The sequence below is a fragment of the Poecilia mexicana genome, unplaced genomic scaffold, assembly GCF_051168715.1.
Source record: "Poecilia mexicana isolate PSO_F unplaced genomic scaffold, ASM5116871v1 scaffold_2, whole genome shotgun sequence".
NCBI lineage: Eukaryota > Metazoa > Chordata > Actinopteri > Cyprinodontiformes > Poeciliidae > Poecilia > Poecilia mexicana.
In genome coordinates this window covers 46,793,266-46,815,061 of record NW_028263371.1, presented here as the reverse complement: position 1 = coordinate 46,815,061, position 21,796 = coordinate 46,793,266, and the positions used below count along the sequence as shown (strand labels likewise).

The 21,796-nt window shown below is 38.0% G+C and overlaps 1 protein-coding gene across 1 annotated transcript in view; it reads right to left on the bottom strand.

The window, feature by feature from the left end:
- Positions 1 to 21,796, bottom strand: part of edar (ectodysplasin A receptor) — a 48,623-nt gene that overhangs the window by 7,474 nt on the left and 19,353 nt on the right. Inside the window, exons 3-8 of the mRNA XM_088001858.1 lie at positions 18,297 to 18,416; positions 14,522 to 14,703; positions 10,279 to 10,364; positions 2,893 to 2,970; positions 2,638 to 2,763; positions 2,465 to 2,539 (exon numbers count right to left, since the gene is read on the bottom strand). Of these exons, the coding sequence (XP_087857984.1) occupies positions 2,465 to 2,539; positions 2,638 to 2,763; positions 2,893 to 2,970; positions 10,279 to 10,364; positions 14,522 to 14,703; positions 18,297 to 18,416 (667 nt within the window). The remainder of the gene's footprint in view (positions 1 to 2,464; positions 2,540 to 2,637; positions 2,764 to 2,892; positions 2,971 to 10,278; positions 10,365 to 14,521; positions 14,704 to 18,296; positions 18,417 to 21,796) is intronic.

Below are 21,796 nucleotides of genomic sequence, written 5' to 3'. Positions count from 1 at the left end.
AAGGTGAGTATTATGATAAATTGCACTGACATAATGGCTACTGATGGGGGCAGACAGCCCAATGAATGGATATGAGAAGGAGTAAAGGGTATGCGTGTGTTAGTGTGTGTGTGTGTAGTTTGAGTTAAAGCGTCTGTGTCTTTCATCTCAAAGCCTGATTATGTCAGTGTCTACGTGAATGACAGCTAGCTCCGGTAGAGCTCCCAGCAATGGGCTATGCTCCCACTTACACACGCCAAAGTGCATTCACACACACACACACACACACACACACACACACACACACACACACACACACACACACAGATAGCTATTTGGAGCAATGCTTGCAAATAATACAAACATCTAGCCATCAAAAACAAAGCTAAGAAACGACCCACAACATCGCATTACTTTTTCCCTTCCATTTTTGAGTTACGTTAAGTTTGCAGCTACATTAATTAGCATGCGTGTCTGTGTGTGTGTTTTCCTTCACACCACATGTAAGTGGTTAGTCAGTCAGTCTGCGAGTGAAATTGAACAGAGCATCATTGTGAGGAGAAATGGCGCCTAAAGCAACATATGGCTTTAGCTTTGGAAACTTCACATTCCATCACGATACACTCATCATGTTTGTCAGGATGCAGCACACACGCACACACGCATGCATAAGGAAAAGTGCAATTCCCACACAGGCATTTGCAAACATTGTGAGAGAAAACACCAATAAAAACACAATGAAAAAGAATTTTGGAGGCTATTTAACTTTAGCCATTAAAATGACTAAAGTTCATGCAGCATTTTAAACTACATGGGTCAAGGAGTTTAGTTAGTGGATGTAGTGTTCAATAATGCTTTATTTTGCTGCTTAATTCTACCTGAATGATTTGATCAGTCATTAACTGTGTGCTTGTTCATCAGGCTTACTGTCCGGCAGTTACCAATGAGGCTGATATAACAGCATTAACTCAGTAACAGTGTAAAATCCAAACTTAGTTAAGTATGTCTTTGTACTGAAGCAAGACTCTCAGTTTAGATTCTTCGTTTACTAGTTTAGCAACAGCAGCACTGCCAATCTCGAAGGTGCTAGAAAATGGAGCTGCTTAACACAGAGGCCTTTGTTAATATGTTTTCAGATACTAAATTATTCATGAGTACATCAGCTCAGTAAAACCTTTTGTTTCATTGAAAGAAGACAGCTATTAGTTTGTAAACAGATTTATGATATTAATTACAGTTTGTCTTGTTTCTGCTTGTTTCTATATTTTAAATTCAACTGACTGATGTCTTTAAATCACATCAGTTTTCATTATTTTGAAGGTGCAGCATTTTAAACTACAAAAATTGTTTCTGATGTATGTGATCTGCTGGATTTCAATAAATGAAATGGGTAGTAAACTTGAACAGAATATATCATCTTTTTTATGTCATTACTCTCTTCTGTTATCCCTTGACGTCAAAATTAAAAGGAAAAGATTTCATGGGTGGTCTTTCCGGAAATCAACGCCAAATTTGTCGCTTGTCTTTTTTTCTTGTTTTATCCACAAATGGGGACTTTTCACTTGTCAACCAGTTATTTAATATTAAAAGATGAACTGAGTTTTTTCTTTTTCCTATCAAGGCTCACAAAAATAACTTAGATACTCACAAGTAAGAGATCACATGTTCATATGGGCAAAACACACTGGTTGTAAAATGACAAAAAGACGTGAATATATTATAGCTGCACATAGCATTGAGATCTTTTAAAGTCTAAAAAAAAATTCTATTTTTTACATTCTTTTAAAGTTAAATTGAATTTTAATAATTTTTAAATTTAGACTTTTAGACATTTGATTTTGTCTCAAATTTAACAAACTGTAAAATTTTACAGTTTCCAATGCTAGTTAACATAATTTTTAATTATATAAATTATGTTAACTAACATTGGAAAGTGTTTGATGGGTGGATTGCCCTTTAGATTTTTTTCTAATATATGAAAAATAATAGGCTTTGTATATGCACTAAATGGACCAATAAAGGTTAAACTTATAAAATGTCATTAGTGAAGATGCCTACATGAGTGAACAAGGCCAAATTAACATGTGCTCATATTAAAAACAATGAAAGATCAAATCCAAATGACGATTCTGTCAGTCAAATCAATGAAAGGTACTTCTAGAAAACACATGAAAGCAGATCAGGTCAGACTTAATGATGTTGTAATGAGTACAAAATTGTGGGCAAAAATGTGGAAAAGGTTAAAATCATGAACACTTGTATATAATAGGATTACTCTTTTTTTCATGTAAGTATGGCAAAGGATAATAAAAGCCAGGATGAGGTTTATAACCACAATAGAAGTTTTCATGTAGACAAGCTTTTTCTTTTTTTTTCTTTTTTTTTTTTTTTACAACTGAAGACTTCCGATCAAGGCAAAAGAAAAACAAGAGTAAAAACACAGTCTGCCATTCATTCATGGGGATGTTTGTGTAGCCTGTCTCACCAGGGACATCTTTCTTGTCATCCTGTTTGATGGTTTGAGCCTCCACAGCTTTCACAACCTGGCCAGAGCAACATGCTGCACACAGAGAGGGAGACGAGAGGGAGAGCAAACGGCATAAAACACAAAAGCCTTAGATGTTAAACTGTGCAAATCTGTTTCTGCGCTTAACTCACCATGGCCACCCGGCTTGGCCTTCAGGATATAAAACATGATGATGAGAACGATGGCGATAGCCATGATGAAAATGGTTGACATGGCGATAATAAGCGCTGTGGCTAAATGACCCTGTCCAGGTGATTCTAAAGAAGGCAGTCATGAAGAAGGGAGCAATGCAAAATACATATAAATGAAATGAAACAACGAAAACATAGACTGATTGGAAAACAAACAAATGGAGAAAGATTTTGTCAAAGTGAGCTTGTGCTTACCTTTAATTCGGTGAGGGAAGACTGTAGTGCTCCCAGGGTTAATTGGTGGTTTTTCTTTGGGTTTGCTGATTTGCATGCCTGTAAAACACATGTCCACACAGATTCATGTTACATTCCCTGGTATTTGACCGTTTATGAAGTATTTGAAATATTTCAGGAGCCATTTGGCTGCCGAGAAGGCTGGGACTACACCTGTGTAATGGATAACAGTGGTCCCAATTTATAAGAAAGGGGGCAGGAAAGTGGTTCCAACTATCAAGGGATCACACTTCATAGCTTCTCAGAAAGTATACACCAGGGTGTTGAAAACTGGGCTTTTTTCTTTTCTTTTTTTTCTTCTAAGCATTTTGCTGGGCTGCTGTGTGGAATTGGGGTGCCTGGATTGATTTGATAGTGCAATTCTCATTACAAAGTTGAACTGGTTACCCAGTGTGGATTGGACTCCGGTGGCCCTGCACCCTACCTGTGACTCTGTTTTCAGGGACAAGATCTTTTTGTATAGTCATGAAGAGGAGGGTGTCTGTTTTTTTTAAACCTCAGGTTATAACTTGATATTTGAAGTTGATGTGGTTCCTTTGGCCTCTTCAAGGCATCACCTCTAGAGTGCAGTACAGCAGTTTGTAGCCGATTGTAGCTCAACCTGGATATGGTTCTGACATGGGAAAAGCTGTACTGCACTTTCTAAGCACAGGGTCAGTTTCTGTCTCAAATGGAGGAGTCCCAGACTCTTGGCGTCTTCCTCGTGACTGACGGTAATATGTTAAATTATATAGCCCCCACTCAAAACATTAATAGATTCATAAACTAAACCTATTCAGTTAGACATTGTTTGGCAATTTGGGTTAAGTTGTCTTGTCCCAGGACACATTGACATGTGGAGAATGGACGCCTTCCAATTACCACATGACTGTTCTTTTGAATGCGTCACGCTGATAGTAAGGAGCTAGACAGATTGTGACCTCATCTGCAGTAATGTGAACCCCGTTGCAGTGTTTAGCAACTTTGTAGTGGAAAAAAAAAGAACTGCAGACTCTTCTTATGCTACCAACCGTTGAATGCAGGTAGATTTTAAAATATAACTACAGTGAATGTTATGTGCCTCAGGCAAAGATATAAACTTCAAAGGGACATTGTTGGCATAAGGATTATCTCGAGACATTTGTGGCACTAAGGTATACCCAATCCTTTAGAGTTAGACTACCTCAGGCAAGCTTTCTATTATTATATACCTGCATTTATATGTGTGGCAGAAAGGGGAAGAGCCAAAGCCAGTGTCTAATTTCACATGCTTTCATTGCTACTACATCTGCAATGAAAACACACTATATTGAAGCTATCCATTAACAAAACCCTTCACATTATAATCAGAGCTTCAACAAAGATTCATTTCTTTTTAAGAAAACAATTGTGTACTTGTGAAAATAAAATAAACGTCCCTGCAGTCAAATCCTAGGGCAATTCTCTATTTCTCTAAGTTCCTCTTTGACCTTAATCCCCCTTTCTCTGCAATGCACTTCAGAAGATTGTGTATAATTTCACTGACAATCAGACAAATGCATTAGTGGCAGAAATGTCTTCATGGCCAGATCGGGGATCATGAAGAATGTGAACTGAGAGAAGGTTGTGGGAAGAGGGCCTCAGGCCTCTTGGTGGCCAGAAATCATGGGTCAGAGCACACCCACCTTCAAGTTATGCCTTCAATTTGCAGCTGTGTTTACGAACATTTGCGACTGCATTGAGACACAATACACAATGTTTCAGTGCCAACAGCTGGCATTTATGAAGCCTGTTTGGAATGACGTTAACAAAATATGTTCATAATGGTGTATATAAACTGCAGTCAGAATTGGAAATGAAATTTACAAACACTGATCTCATTTGCTACACTTTTAAATCCTACATAAAGGAAGTTTCGGAGAACTTGTAACTTGCTGACTTTACTCTGCTTCTTTATCGTTTGTTCTTCCAAGCTGATTATACTACATACCTCAGCATAAGTTTTCTCTTGTCATATAATTTTCAACAGAAAGATTAAGGTATACTAACCTCGTCTGTTGGGGTAGTTTTATCCAGACTCTTGGTACTTCTGCGTATAGTGTGCTCAAAATCAGTCCTGAATGTTGCAATAGTTTATGTGGATAAGCTGTAGTTTTCATAATTCACTACTCTGATAAACTAATTTCTCTGCCAATTGATTCAGTCACCACATAATTTGTTGGTGCCTTGCTGTCCTGGTCACCAATACATTTTCAGGTTGTGTTAATAAGCAGAATTTGTTTTCCAATGTTGTTCATTCTAAAGTAGGATTAGGGAGTTATATGTAATGTTGCTTCCAATATTGAATCTTACTGGACAACCTTCATTTTTCAGAATTTACATATCAAGCACCTAAAAATCCTAACTAATTACATCTATTACAATGTAATTTCTCCCAGATTCAGATATTTTTTCTGATATTTTAATAACCCTGATTTCCTTATGCAACATGCTGCTAATCTTTTCGCACAACTTTGCCAGGGTTTCCAATGATTGCAAAGCGGACAACTTTCTGCATATGGGTTTAGCAAACACTGACTGATGCTGCAAGGTTGTGAGAAGTATTAATGATAAAGTTGGCTCAACAAGTAAACTCAGAAATATAAACCGCTAGAACAAAATGAATGACTGCCACAACAAGAACAAAGGGGATGAAGAAAGTAACTAAGAGAAAAAGTCCCAACCTTTGTTTTAAATGCATTTTCAAGCTTATATGACATGGAGGTATTAGTATGTTCAGCTACAGGTTCTAGAAAAGTAAAAAAATAAAAATATTTGCTTGCTCTTGAGATTCTGTTTCATCAATAGGCTCTGGCTTAAGTCTTTACTAAAACCAGTTTAGTTGAAAACATGTTGTTTTTACAGACACAGGCAATAGATCTGACAGTGACATTAATATAAGAAAGATATTTAACCCACAATGTTCCCGAGTTCACATGCCAGAATTCCCTAACGATGGTATGTTAGCTTTGGCACTGCATTTAATTGGCTTTTTTTTTTTCTCTAAATACCGCTGCCTGACATTATTTCACAACCAATAACACTTCACAGAAGCAAATCATTGGCACTGGAAGCAGTTAAAGTTGATTTTTCATTGTGATACATCTCCCGTTGCAGAACACAAACTTTTTTATTGGGCAGTGTGGATAAAATGCAGACCTCACTACTCCATCTGTCAATATATTGCTCCCAGTCCTCCCTTATTGTTGCCCTTCTGGAGTTTTCATCAGCTCAGCTCCTGCCTCTTTCCTAATAGAGCCGTAAACTCCCAGCAGCTTATAAATCACGCCTTTTAATAAGTCTTTCATTTCACCAAGTTGATATACTGTTGGCCTCTTGGCATGTGCCTCACCACTTCCCATACTTTCAGGGCTTCGTGTAACCGCACACACACATACAAATGTATACACACCAGCGCCATGTGGTTGAAGGCATCTACTCGGGGTATGTGTTTACACTTTTTTGAATGAGGACATGAGTCTGAACTGAAATTCTGTTAGGACTTTGTGGTTAAATCTCTTAATCATGTTCTCCTGGGCTGAAAAAGAACTGCAAAATGCTAAGTCTGCCAGGCAATACAGGTATGCCAATCAAAACAACCTGAAAGAATCTAAGTAGCACTCAAGTGTAGGGCTAAAAAAAAGAAACACTTAAAGGCAACATATCATTTGGAGCAAGAATACCAAAAAATCTTGACATTAAATGTAAAACAAATCACAATCTTCAAAACAAATAAGTCACTTTCATATACAAAAGTTACATCACAACCCCATCTTGAAGCCTGTCTCTAAATTATAATTTTTTTTTTCAATATGAATATGGTGGCCTCACATTCCTAAAAATATAATATACCCAGTGATCACACAGATAAATGAAATAACTTTATCCAAACATGATAAATGTTCTCATGTTTATCATGAAATCCTCTTAACAAGAAAACCAAGGTCCCTAAAAAAAAAAAAAAAATTGTCTGAGGTCTGAGTTTAAGGAAGGAATGCTTCCTTTTTTTAATCATATGTTTTTTATAAGCCACATTATAAGAAGAACATTTTTACTCCAGCTGCAAACTTCTTTTCCATCCAACACACATGTAGAATTACTTTAGAGCAGTGGTTCCCAAACTTTTTCTTCTGCGCCCCCAGTGGTTCCCAAACTTTTTCTTCTGCGCCCCCAGTGGTTTCCAAACTTTTTCTGCGCCCCCCTATGGATTACAAATGGCTGTCTGGTTGAACGTCACGTGTGACGGGGGAGGGGGCATCGACTTTTTTGGGGGCAAAATGAATGTACGTAGCTGAAAATAGACACCAACATCGGTAGCCTAAGGTACTTGTTAAGCTTAAGGTTCTGTGTTGATATTAGCTAGTCATCTTTTAGCTAACATTACCTGCATCCAACAGCTTTACTCAACTCAGTCGGTTAGTTTGGAGGGAAAAACTGTGAAAAGTTCTTTGCGTTTTGCTGGTTTGCTGCCGTGATTCTAACACAAACCTACGTAGCTCCGCCCAGCAGCAGCAGGTCTCCTTCACAGGTGTAAACCCAGCGCGAGCGTCGTAGCGCTCATGTTGCGTTTAAAGGGGGCTCGGAAAAACAGGTTACATGTTAACAACGGATTAAACAGTTTTAACTGCTGATGAAAGTGACAGAGGACACAGATATGGGAAGTGTGGAAGCCTCTACTGTATCAAATTGACTGGAATAACAGAGAGTTGGCCATTCTAAGGTAAAAACCCAGCGCATATAGTGTTCATGTTTTGTTTTTTTTTCATCCAGACGGCTTCCCGTGCCCCCCCTGCAATGACACGGTGCCCCCCCTAGGGGGCGCGCCCCACAGTTTGGGAACCTCTGCTTTAGAGAAACATTTTAAGGTCAAACTATGTGTTATTGTAGATAAAGTGCAACTGCAGATGGAGTGATAGAGTGGTGCAACAGAAGTTTCTATGATTTCACATTGTGACAGCAACTTTCATTAATGTATTGCAGTTTTGTCTCCACAAATAAAACAGACTCATTATATGCACAATCACTGTGCGAGCCTGAAATACGACGTGTTCTGGTGACACGAGATGACATAATCACCGGACGTTCGGCGGACGTTCAAGACAACGTTTAGCGGACGTGCTCCAAACATTCAATGCTAGCTGGGAATGTTGGTCAGAACAGGAGGAGGAACTGCAACATCTACCTGAATGTTGCAAGTATTTTAGTATTTCAAATTATGTTTATTTTTTTTACTGGCATTGTTATAGATTGGCTTTATAATACACCATTAGGATGCCAGCTTGTTAGGTCCCCAAGCTGCTGCTTGCAGACAGCATTTCTCCTACCTTCCTACTCGTCACTGGAAAAGTCACTGGTAAACCTTGACTTTATGAACTCAAGCTTAAGCATTAGACTGTGCTATTATTACTTTGTGTTAGTTGGACATATTGTTTTATGCTGAAGACCTAAACTGGCATTTAAAACATAATGATGGTATTTTCTGGAGTATTCTTGACTTCTTTGTGCTTGCCATTCATTGTATTACAGATTATCAGGCATAAAAATATTTAACTTTTATGAGCTACAAGCACAAACACAATTCAAATAGAAACATTATAATAAATGACTATGTATGTTTTGTTTTTTCAGAAAAGATGAGATTTGTCTTGTAGTAGAAAGCAAGAGTTGACTTTGTAGAATAAGACTGAGTATTGACGGTGAATTGGCTGTGTGTATTCAGCTACAAATTTGGACGTTGAAGGCCATAGAAAATACAGGGAGAAAGGAGAAAATTAGCAGGGCCTACAGCTTTTTATCACAACCTGCCAAAGAGTAGCATCAAGGCAAGTAAAAACATGCTAATCATCCGTCTTTCTCATACCCGCCGAAATTTTAATTATCACACAAGCACCACTAGGCAGGAGCCAGGGTAATTTACAGATTACATGGCAAGTGTCAGCCTGCCATCACCCAAAGCAAATAAAACTCAGACCTCAGACAATTTTTTTCTTTTTCTTTTAGGGGAATCGACCTTGGTTTTCTTGTTAAGAGGATTTCAGTGTGGAAGTAAACAGGTGAACTCAACGGTAAGCTGCGGAGATGGCACGCAATTAAAATATTATGTATAGACCTTATGTACTAATGCTGTTGTGTAGCTGATTCCTCTTCCTTCTCTACAGGCCCAGACCACTTTTTGGGGTTAACGTCTTTCAAAACACACACATTAAATATGACAGAAGAATAACGTTTGTTTCCGGATTCTTTAATTACACAGCAAGGGGATTTTGAGCAGCTGCAGGTCCATAAATATTGTTGCCAAAACAATCAGAAAAAAATGAGTGAGAAAATGTAATTTGCTCAATTTGGCAAATGGATTTAAGTAAAAAAATCTGGGCAACAAACAGAGAACACAGAGAAACAAGGCAACCCCTCAAATTGTTTTTATTTATTTTGTCATTCCACACAAATTTGATTGTATTTTCCCAGGAATTTACTTGGAAAAAACAAGATGAACATAATTATGACTGCATTTCTAAATACTTTACAAATAAAATTATTAAAAGTATTTGGGATTTTTTTTTGTTTTTCAGCCACATCATTTCCATGTTTGAAGCATGTTTTATGTAGAACATTATATCAGAATTAAATATAATTTTAAAAGGTTTATACATGCAACATGCCCTGCATTAGGGGTTGTGAAACTGTAGTGAATCAATAGGCATTTTTTGTGAGTACACAAATGTCACAACATGGCATTGGAAATACGAAACGTGTCCACAAATCAAGACAATTATGCCAGTATGCATTTTAGAAGCTTTAGCAAGTTGGTGCAACTCTTTAAAAAACCTGTAAGAACAATTGAGCTGGATTTGCACTCATGCGCATACACACAGATCCATGTGCAGATAGTGTGGAGGTATGCAGGATGATTAGTGAGACAGTGATGTTATCGATGAGCTGTCAAACACTCAAGAGGAACTAGAAAAACAGCAGCACCAGCAGGGAAGTAGTGTGTACACTCTTGTTACTGCAAGTCAAACTTGCCCACATGGTAGAGCAGTGACTCCAGTGTCTGGAAAAACTCAGCACAACCTGCGACCTCCGGCTGTTTCTGTTTCCCAAAACTTAGTCGGGCATTTCAGCATCTGCTTCCACCTAACCTGTCCTGTTTTATTTCCATTCCATGTGGCAGAAAAGCTTCACACTGCGTAGCTTCTAAATGAGAGGAAGCCAAATTTGTGTTTTGTGATATCAGCTAAGCTGTTGCATTTAGTGCATTAAGCTAGACAATTCCAACCAGAAGACAATGGTAGCAAGAGAATTTAAACGACAAAAAATCGAGAATATAATGCAAAGGATGGTAAATCTTACATTCTTTTGTGTTGCTCGGGGCATTTTGGCAGGAATGGCAGACCATCCCGTAAGCATTCCTGGGTTTGTTGTCCAACATATAATACCTATAAAAGATAAACATGAAATCACATCAACGGTTTATTTTTATTTTATTTATTCTTTTTTTTTTTTTTACCATTAAAAATAATGTAAAGATGAAAAAATAAACTTTCTAAAACTGTCAATAAGTACATGCAGCTGAAGTGACCTCCCAACATTCTGCACTTAGTGCAAAAGCGTGGAGAAGCGACTAAGGTGAAAAATTTGACTTTGTGAAGAAGTGCACATAATTGATGCCCTGCAGGCACTAAGAAAATGGCTTAGTGCAGATACTGCCATCAGTCATAAAAAGATCATGCTGCACAGGAGAAAAAAGAAGAAGTAAGGGAGGTAAGAAAGATGCTAACGCACTGAACAGATGAACATTATTGGATCATTTTATGCTCAGGGGCATGAGAACAGCTTTTCAGTTTGTACACAGCAGGCGTACAGCCTGAAGGTAATCTGAAGTTAGCTGCAGGTGCACCATATAACAGAAGCACATCTCAGTGCAAAATGACATAAATAAATCAGAACTTGATCACCTGTAACATAAAACAGCTTAAAACATTTGGATCGACCAACTGTGAGAATACACTGTGGCTAATTTCAATATACAGTGCAACATACAGGTTGTTTAAATTACATTTGCAAAGAAAAATCAAAAATATTCTGCATACTGGCATTGAGAATTAGGCTGTTAGTTTAATTCTCCCTAAACTATCCCCAAGGTCTCCTGTTACATTTATCAAACTATAAAGTTGGCAAGATAAGAGACATCTTTCTCCCTAATTGGCAAATATTTAGTGAGTTTTACTGCTTTCTTTCATAAATTACGATGATCCTGGAATATAACTTCTCTGTCAGAGCTCTGAAGGCCAGAAATCACTTATCAGCTAATGTTTTTACCAGACATTCTTGGCCGAATTCAGACCGAACGTGATCTGGAAGCCGTCTAATCAGAATAGATGGATGTTAAAGAATGCGCTTTCATCAACCATCCATGTTATGTCCGTCAATGTTATGCTGAATGTTGAAGCATTTTGTTCTTTGTACATCAGCCATGAAGCTCAAATTCTCCATCCATGCTGATAAAAAAGAAATTGAATAAATTTAACGATACAGATTCAATATCAAAACCATTCACCAGCTGATTATTGAGTAGAATATGCAAACAGTGAACAGACCACCATATAATTTTAGAGGGAGGGCCCCTCCCACTATTTGTGTTACTTGGAATCCTGACTTTTAACTTGAGTTGCAAGTTTCTTTTGGGCACCAGTTTTCATGAAGCCACTTTGAAGTCCGATAATCAAATTTTTCTGTCCCTCTGGGAATAATTTTCCACATAAGAAAATGATGGAGCCATGCAGATGGATACAGTCCATGTAAGTCATCCAGAAAGAAAGTTTTGGCACATAATAGTAAAAAAAAAAATCTATGCTGATTTTCAACTAAAACTCCATGCAAATAAGAAAAATCCATATGTTTTCAGTCTGTCAGATTTACAAAGTCATGTGTATGCATAAATCTTCATTTAAATCTTGTCAAAAGAAAAAGAATGGGCAAAGGTAAAAGGCTGCAAGTAAAACAAAATGAGAGTTCTTAGATCAGTCCAGATGATTATCATGGGATCCTGGTTTTTTGCAAGGATTTTTACGGCACCATAATCAACATGAGCCTCATGGGATTCTCCGGTTAAGCTTAAGTTTTGCAGTCAAGACAGTGTTTGAAAACTATGTATTTTTTTTTTTCTACTTCACAATTGTAGGCTACTTTGGGTTGGTTTACCACACTGACCCCAATATGATTTGAAGTGTGAAAAATGGCAATATCTTAAAAGTTTAAGGAGTATAAATACCTCTGGGATATAATGTAACAAAAAAAAAAAATCTAAATCATATGGAATCTGTGTTGGCCTCCTCATCAAATCTACAATTCACTCGTAAGGCGTCCTCTAACACGCTAATTGTAATCCTGAGATTTCAAGGCGATTTTGCATCGGTGCCATAACTCATCCTGAATTAGTTGTTGGCGAGCAGGTCAGAGCACATCCTGTTAATAACTTCTTTAAAGCGTGTAATCAGGACAAGTCACGGAAAAGGAAAGTAATGCCAGGGTGCTTTTACAGTTTAAACTCTGAGGTGACTGAGTGATTTTATTTATGAGTGGGTGATTAAATGACTATGAGTCAATGATGCCCTACAGATGGCACCAGTGTGCCACGACGCAAAGAGCAAGAAAGGCTATGTTCACACAGCAGTCTAAATGTTTTGTTTTTGTTTTTTTCCCCATGTGTGACCCATATCTGACTTTTTCTTGGCTGTCCGAATGGCCCAATTCTGATCTTTTTACCCCCCAAAAAATGCAAATTGAGCCACTTCCATAGTGTGGTACTAAATCTGATGCATATGTGATTGTTTTCAAGGCGCCTGCAGTCTGAATGCTCATGTCACATTTTACCCAACTTTAATATCATTGATGTGAAGTTTGCATGTTAATTCTGATGATACCATGGATTATAAATATGGACAAAAACAATGGCTGAAATGTATAAATATGAAATTATAAAACAAATCTGTATCAGTGAAGCACATCATATCATAATCCCATCACTCCTGGTCTGATCAAACCAGCTTCTCTACAGAGGTTGCCGTCAGTTGTGCTTTTTTTTTTTCTTTTTTGTGACAATACTGTTGGCTATGAATAACTTTAAAACTGATCCGTAAACAAATGCATCCATTATTAGTAGCGCGCTGCTGTATTATATCAACGTTCTTTTACGCACGCAGGTTTCTTTGAAACCCAATGTAAATAAAACGGCAACAAAATTAGCCATCTAAAACCATTATGGTTAGATAATTTAAAGGTTTTGTGGCTGCATTTTATCTGGATCCCAATTTGCACACAGATATCTCTTAGATTTTTATTTAACTTAAGGATCACACAAATGATATGATGAATGCAACTTTAGGCCACATTTTTTGGGGGATATTTACAATAGATCCTAAGGTTTAATCTTTTTGTATCAGTTCTTCTCTAGCCATGTTTTAAAATCCCAAATTCACAGAGACTCAAAATATAAAATATAGTCCCTGCAAAGAAAGTAGAAGCTATGAAAAATGTTTGTCAACTAGCCACTTTTTTATCTGCAGTAAAGGAAATAACAGCTGGCAGGACCAGCAGAGGACATAAACAACTTTTGAAAAGATTTGGCTTTGGGTTTGGAAAGCAACTTTTTACAGATGTTAGGATCATAAAATACCTGTCTCCTGTGAAGCAATATATGGATAACCATGACCTACATGGGAGAAATTATACATATTTCCCTTTACCTGAATCTGCCACATAAAAGTTCAATTTAGAAATGGGATTGTTTTGTAGAGAAAATAGATTTCAAATGTGACAAAAGTAAAGAAGTGTATGGATTGTGCTCCGGGCAGAGCACTGAAAATGTTAATGTTGGTGGAAGAAATGGTTTGAAAAATACAAAAATTCACAGTGAAAGATATACAGCAAACGCCTGAGCAAAAAAAATATGGGGCAAATCTACAGGAGGCCTTTGAAAGAAAATAACATGCCACATAGCTCACAAATCTTAAAGCCTGAGTGGGAATAAAAGCAAAAGAAAACAAAGCAAGAAACAAATGTGTAGTTCCAGATGTTACCAGGTGAATTTTTCAGACATTGGGCGTCGTTTTGTTTTCTTTAACAGTGGAAAGATGCATGTAAGAAGCTGTTATTCACCTTTACAGTTACAGGTACATATATTTTTAGAGCTGAAATAACTCATTTTTAAATAGCATTGCAACAGTTACTTGAACAAAGATCAGAATCCAGGTTTTCCTTGAGGTAGAAAATATTGTTTCTATCATTTAGAAGAGCTTTTCCCCGATCCGTGGATAAATGTATAGCGTGTTTTCAACCGATCTTGTTGCGGCAAGCGCCGAGGACCCTGACTAGGGTCCTCTCGCGACAGACAGGTTTAAATCAGATTTTGAAGGTCAGAACTCAATGAAATCTGGAAATTAGTAATGTGCCAGGAAAAGCCCGATAGGTGAGTTTCCTCATGTTAAACCTAGAGCCTCTTTGTCGATTGTCCCAAATCTAAAATATAAGTGAACAAACACTTCACATAGATATCGAAATTGTTGCAATCTGCAGAGCAACTTGCATGCCTCACCCCGGTAAACATGGTCCACACTCAGCATCACTTTCAGCAGTTCCTGCTACACGGACAGTGGCTTTGTAGAGAGCGTCGCAGTCCTTGTGGCGCCTGCAGATCTCGTACTTTCCTTTGGAGTATTTCCCTTGCGCGCACGGTATGCAGGCAAAGTCCTCATCCTTCATACCGTAACCACAGTTCTGCAAAACACATCCGTATTTTAAATACACACAGACATCCTAAATCATTTAGTAATAAAAATGAATTCCTACATCATTCTAAATGTGCTTTTCCCATCAATGGAATTATTCATTACTGTGATGTGGACACACAAATTCGGTTGCATACTGTAAACACTTAAAAACACCCATCTGTTTCCAGAACTGTCTTTAGCACAAATCTGGCTTTGCTCTTCTGAGATGACAGGAGAGAAATCTGATTGGTCACAGAGGTCCTCAGTGTGTGTGTGTGTGTGTGTGTGTGTGTGTGTGTGTGTGTGTGTGTGTGTGTGTACAGTTTTCCATGCATGGTAGTGCTTAAGATGACCAAGTCATCGTATTGTTTTCTTGCATCCATCTTCTTCAAATGGTGCTTCCTCTCCGTGGGGAGGCCGGATGGCCCACACACAAAATCACACATGCTCGCATTTACAAAAACATACTCTTTCTCTCTTCTTTGCCCCCTCTTTCATCTTTAATTTCCCTCTTACTTTCATCTGTCTATTAAACAGGCCTGTGCCTCCTAGATCCAGGCTACAGTAGGGTGGCTGTAAAAGAAATTCAATATTCTCGCCCTTTTTGTTTGACATCCGCTACTTTGAGCGTGATTGTTTAATGGAAAAGTTCACCGAGCTATCAGCAGGATTGTGTCGGTTTGGGTTAAAGCTAAACTTGGATCTTTTGTCTGCAGGCTTACTGTGACTCTGCTCCTGTTCATTGCCTTAAAGCAGTTCCAGGGTGATTGAAAGCCTTCTTCTTTTCAAAGCAAATTTGTGGGCATTTTGAATGCTTCTTTGAGCTTGGGAGATGGACAGAACCCAACAAGCAAATGCCTTTGCGAAACTCTTACATATGTTTTCAACGTTGGCCTTGAGGGAACATAACATAAAATTGATACGAGGGGAATGACTGATAACTTGTAAGAAAGATCACAGGTGGAATCGAAGAAAAGCTGCAGTGCAGCTAAAACTTTCAGGTAACAAGGGAGACAGGAAGAGACTTCTAAAAGTAAACATTGGATAAGTGGGTATAGACAATGATAAATGTACAAATCATTGTCTATACCCACTTATCGACAATGAGTGGGTATAGAGGGTATAATACATTCAAATCAGCTTGAACGTATTATCCCAATGATGAAACACGGTGGCAGACACGTCATGCTGTGGGTCAGATCAGTGGCCTCAAACTGCATTCTTTGAGGGCCAGAGTCCTGTAAGCTCTATATGTGTCCCTTGTCCACATACTTGAACTAAATGACAAAGCTGCCTCACTGGCATGCAGTCAAGCTCTACAAAGCTCTGCTAATGGACTAATATTAGAGGCAGATGTGCTGAAGCAGAGAGACAGCTAAAAGTTGCAGGACAACAGCCTCTAAAACTAATTAATCTGGGGCAAAACCTAAAAAAAAGATTATTCACACATCTGTCTGAGCTTGAGCTATTTTGCAATGTGGAATTAGCAACATTGTCTCTAGATGTGCAAAACTGCAGGAGACAAACGTGTTTACTATGGACCGTTGGATCCAACTTTTTATATTTGTTTGTAAATAAATGTGAAAAAACATCTATCTAAACAGTTATGTGCCCAATAAAATACACTGAGGTTTGTGGTTGTAATTTGACAAAGCGTGTAAGATAATGGAAATACGTTGAAAGGTACTGCAGCTCTGATGTTGAGCGTCAGCTGACATTTGTCACTCACTAAAATAAGAGGACATGTTGCCATGAAATATGCATTCATCCATGCAAACAAACACCAAAAGGTAGATGCAAGCAACCCTTTGAAAGAGGGACTTCAGTGGCTTTGTCACTGCTTGATGCATCTGTCTAAGGGTGTGGGGGGCATGTTCTTTGTGAAGTTTCTGCTGTGAGGATGGTTGTTTCTTGATTAAAAGCATGTCAAAACACACTCTCACCCACATGCAAGGAAACCTCAGGGAAATAAAAGAACATGTGAATTACAGGCTGTTCCACCCGGGGGACCAGAACAGCGCAGGAGAAAGTGTGAGGGGAGAGGAGGAGGAGGGCTCTCGTGATTTAACTTTTTAAAGGAAGATTTCACTTACAAATGGCTACATTACTCTTTATCAAAGGGTTCTCTGCTTAACACATTTCTCCAAAGAGGCGAGTGGATCTTTATGTTGGAACTCGTCACGTTGTTGAGGGAAACTAAATATAAGTATACAAGAAAAAAACAAGAGAGGAAGAAGAAAAAAAACAACAAAAAAAAACATGTTTATGCATGATTAATGTAGGACTGCATGGTTGAAGGAAAAGGGAAATTGAGGTTCAAAAAGCAACACATTTTTCCACTTGCAAAGCCAACTTTATAATAAAACTGAAGTCCACTTTGAGGTATGGAAACGATGTGTGCAAAACTAAGAACCAATTCATGAGTTAAGTTACAAACATTCAACATCCATAAAACTTGATGGTGTTTATTTCTGTGCCAGTACTTGATTAGTCAGCAGGAGTCAATAGAGACATGAGGATACAAGGACGAAGAGGAGTTCGAGGGGACAGTAAATTTAACATGTGGCAAGTTCAAGTTTATTTTGATAATACTTGTTTAATAACTTACTTTCACATTTATGCTTTTAATTTAAATTCTTTGGAGAGAGAATATGTCTGATCTGCCAATGTAATTGTCAAACACAATTAAGAACATTTATACGTTATGTTTTTTATAATAGCAAAAATTGAGCCAAACCTGTCATTGTTTGTTACTGGATGTCTCTAAGAAGATAAATGAATCCTTTCTTTTTTTTCTTTTTTTTAAAGGTGCCATGCATGTTATGTAGGAAGACAGCCTGCACAGTTTTGAAAAATTTCCATCATTTTTTTTTTTTTTTTTCAAATTAAATAGTTTCATTTTTTTAGGTCCCAATTTATATGATTCCATAAGTGATTTGGGGTTATTTAATTGCCTCCTCACATTAGATTCAGTTTAGAGAGCCTTAAATATCTGCACATTCGTGTGTTATGTAAAGACACAAATACATAAAACATCTGAAATGAAAGAAATTATGAAAAATTTGCAGTGTCCAAATAATTACACATCTCTATGTTCACTCTTGACTATCTCTTTAAGAAGGGTGTGGCACCCTGGGGTTCCCAACGAAGCATTTACCTGCTCTGTGTTTACTTTGGCTGTCTGCAGACTGACTGACGAGCCCTAAATCGCTCTGTGACTACTGCAAATCATTCAGCGTAATGCATGCCTTCACATCGGAGTAAATGGGAGCAATAAACCATAAGGAAATTGTGCATTTGAATTAAAGCACCCTTCACTGTGCATCTAAGAATGTGTGTTCATCTGTGTGTCTATTGTGGGTGGTCTGAGCGAAGCTGACAAATGCTGGGGTCGTAATTTCCATATTTCTGGTATTTATGAGTTTAAATTTTGGTCATCTTTCCAGCTTCGTGTCCCCACCTTACGGAAATACTTTGGGTTTAAACCGGAGAGTCTATCTAGACACATGAAAACAAAAAAAACAAACAAATGGAACACAGTAAAATCAGGCCAGAAAATGATTCCCTAAATCATATATGTGTGTTTGAGAATGCCCTCACCATATGCGGTTCTTGCCCTGGCTGGCACTGAGGACAGGCCTGGCAGCTGTTGCTGGTCTGGTTGAAGAACTCGTACTCTCCGCAGCTGGAGTACTCGGCACTGACAAACAGACGAGACACCTGGGGGGGGACGCAGAGACAGGCAGGTGGAGAGCAGGGTAAGTGAAGACAAATGTGGAAACTGCAAAACAGAGCTTGTGAAGACACAAATGAGACATTCCTATTAATGCGGTCACACTGACAGAATACAACCCCTGGCAAAAAGTATGGAATCACCAGTGTTGGATGAGCAGTCATTCAGACATTTCATGCTGTAAAACAAACTCGGATCAAAAACATGACACAATATTAAGGTCGTTCCAAAGTGCAACTTGTTGGCTTTCAGGAACACTCAAAGAAATGAAGAGAAAACATTGTGGAAGTCAGTGAATGATACTTTTATTGACCAAACACAGGGAAATAAATATGGAATCACTCAATTCTGAGGAAAAAAGTATGGAATCATGAAAAACACATAAACAAAAGACCATTCAAAATACATCACTAGTATTTAGTTGCACCATCTTTGGCTTTTATAACAGCTTTTAGTCTCTGAGGCATGGACTTGATGAGGGACAAACAGTATTTGGTGCCTACTCTCTTTGATAGCAGTTGCCAGATCAGCTTTGCAGGTTGGAGCCTTCTTGTGGAACATTTTTTTCAATCTCCACCACAGGTTTTCTATTGGGTTGAGATCTGGACTATTTGCAGGCCATGACATCGACTGAATGTGTCTTTCTTCAAGGAATGCCTTCACTGTTTTTGCCCTATGGCACGATGCATTGTCATCTTGGAAAATTATTTCATCATCTCCAAACATCTGTTCAATTGAAGGGATGAGAAAACTGTCCAAAATGTCAATGTAAACTTGTGCATTTATAGAAGAATTAACCACAGTCATCTCCCCAGTGCCTTTGCCTGACATGCAGCCCCATATCATCAAGGACTGTGGAAATTTGGTTGTTTTCTTCAGGCAGGCCTCTTCATAAATCTCACTGGAACGGCACCAAACAAAAGTTCCAGCATCATCACCTTGTCCAATGAAGATTCTTGACTCATCACTGAAGACAACTTTCATCCAGTCATCCACAGTCCATGATTGCCTCTCCTTAGCCCATCGGAATCTTGTTCTTTTATGGTTAGGTGTCAATGCTGGTTTTCATTTAGCTTTCCTGTATTGAAATCCCACCTCCTTTAGGCGATTTCTTACGGTTCGGTCACATACATTGACTCCAGCTTCCTCCCATTTATGCTTCATCTGTTTAGTTGTACTTTTTTGGTTTTCAAGACAAATGACCTTTAGTTGTTTGTCTTGACGCTTTAATGTCTTTCTTGGTCTACCAGTACGCTTGGCTTTAACAACCATTCCATGCTGTTATGTTTGGACCATATCTTGGATACAGCTGACTGTGAACAGCCCACATCTTTAGCAACCATGCGTGAAGGGTTACCTTCTTCAAGAAGTTTCACAATCCTCTCTTTTGTTTCAAGGGACATTTCTCTTGTTGGAGTCATGGTTCTCGCCACTCCACTTCGTCCAGCAGCCCTCCAAGGTGTCATGACTGCAGGTGTTTTGATCTGCACACTAACGGGCACATCTAATCTGGGGCAGGTGTCCATTTAGGGAAAGGAAATAGACTGGGTGTGTCCTTTTTTCTACCTCCAATTTGAGTGATTCCATACTTTTTTCCTCAGAATTGAGTGATTCCATATTTATTTCCCTGTGTTTGGTCAATAAAAGTATCATTCACTGACTTCCACAATGTTTTCTCTTCATTTCTTCGAGTGTTCCTGAAAGCCAACAAGTTGCACTTTGGAATGACCTTAATATTGTATCATGTTTTTGATCCGAGTTTGTTTTACAGCATGAAATGTCTGAATGACTGCTCATCCAACACTGGTGATTCCATACTTTTTGCCAGGGGTTGTAATAACTGACAAGAACTGCACCACCTAAGGCTGGTAGATCTTCAGTAGTGGCTCAGCTAACCTGCTATAAGTTAATACGAGATAACCCAAGTAGTTATAAAGTGTGTGATCATATCATTTTGAAGGTACAAAAATATGTCAGTGAATAATGGGAACGTCCATACCTGGCATTATTATCTACTATTGCGATCAATTAAACTAAATCTGATTTTGCGAAGTGGTCTTAGATCTTGTTCATTGTATATTGATGTGCACTAGTAAGCAGAATAAACACACTACTTTTTTATTATATAAATAAAAAAAAAGATTAAATATGTTCTGTTATGCAAATATTTATTTTATCTCAAAAGGTTTGTTTTTTATGGTTCTCTTTAAACTACTGACACTCCTACTATTTGCACATCCCAGTTCTTTGCACATTTTTTTTCCAACACCTGCTACCTACGGTCTATAAATGTATTAACCATTAGCATGTTTGTCATTGCACTTTTTTTTTAGTTTAATAACCATTGAGAAAGTCAGAGAACCGTGTAATATCACTGGTTAATACCGAAGTTCTCTGTAGATATCGTGCAACACATTCGCTTTTTCAAATTTCAACGTTTAAAAAAATATGCATAACAAAGAAACATTTTTCACGAGATTCAACATGATTTACCAATTTAAAATGGATAGCCAATATCTGAGAAACAACATTAAAAAAATAAAAAAATCTCTATTAGTGTATAGAGTTTTCTCTAAGATAAGCTGAACATTACATGGACTGGCATATGAGCAGAACTAAAAGCACAGGATGAATCATTTAATATCCAGTAAAACTGGAGCTTTGATAAAAAAAACTTAAATGGCATAAAATTTAAGTAGCAAAGAAAATAATAAAAAACAAAATGATATCCGATGTGATATTTACTTTTGTAAATATCAATTTTAATGTCTGCTTTGTGACTTCTATATGACAAGATTGCGCAATAGCATAATTTTTTTGTGTGTGAACACACTTTGTGGGGTCCCGTCACGGAGAAATGGATGTTTTCACGCTGTTGTATGGTGGGAATAATATAACATTTGGAGGCAAAACGTCCCCAAAAACAATAATCGTTAACTGCCTTGTGAAGATAGGATGATAAAGGTTGGGTTCTGGGGTTAAGGTTGTGGTCACAATAGGTTTATGCAAGTTGTGGCTTTGGTTAGAGTTGGGGTACATTTTCGGAAAATTTAAGTTAATGAAATGTCCCCTGCAGTAATGGAAATGTGACTGAAAGTGTGTGTGTGTGTGTGAGACGTGTGGTATTGTGTCATTGTGGCTCAATGTAATAAGTAGCAGCTGGTATTTATAGCTTTTCCAGCATACTTTGTCCTTTTCCAAACAAACTAACTGACTTTTAACAATCATCCGCTGTCCAAAAAATGATAGAGGGAAAATAAATGAGTCCATGACTAAGACTCTCCGTCTTTTTCTCTGTTTTAATAACATCTCCCTCTTTCTCGGCTGTTCCTCCCAACCATATCCTGTCAGTGAGCTGAAGACCTGT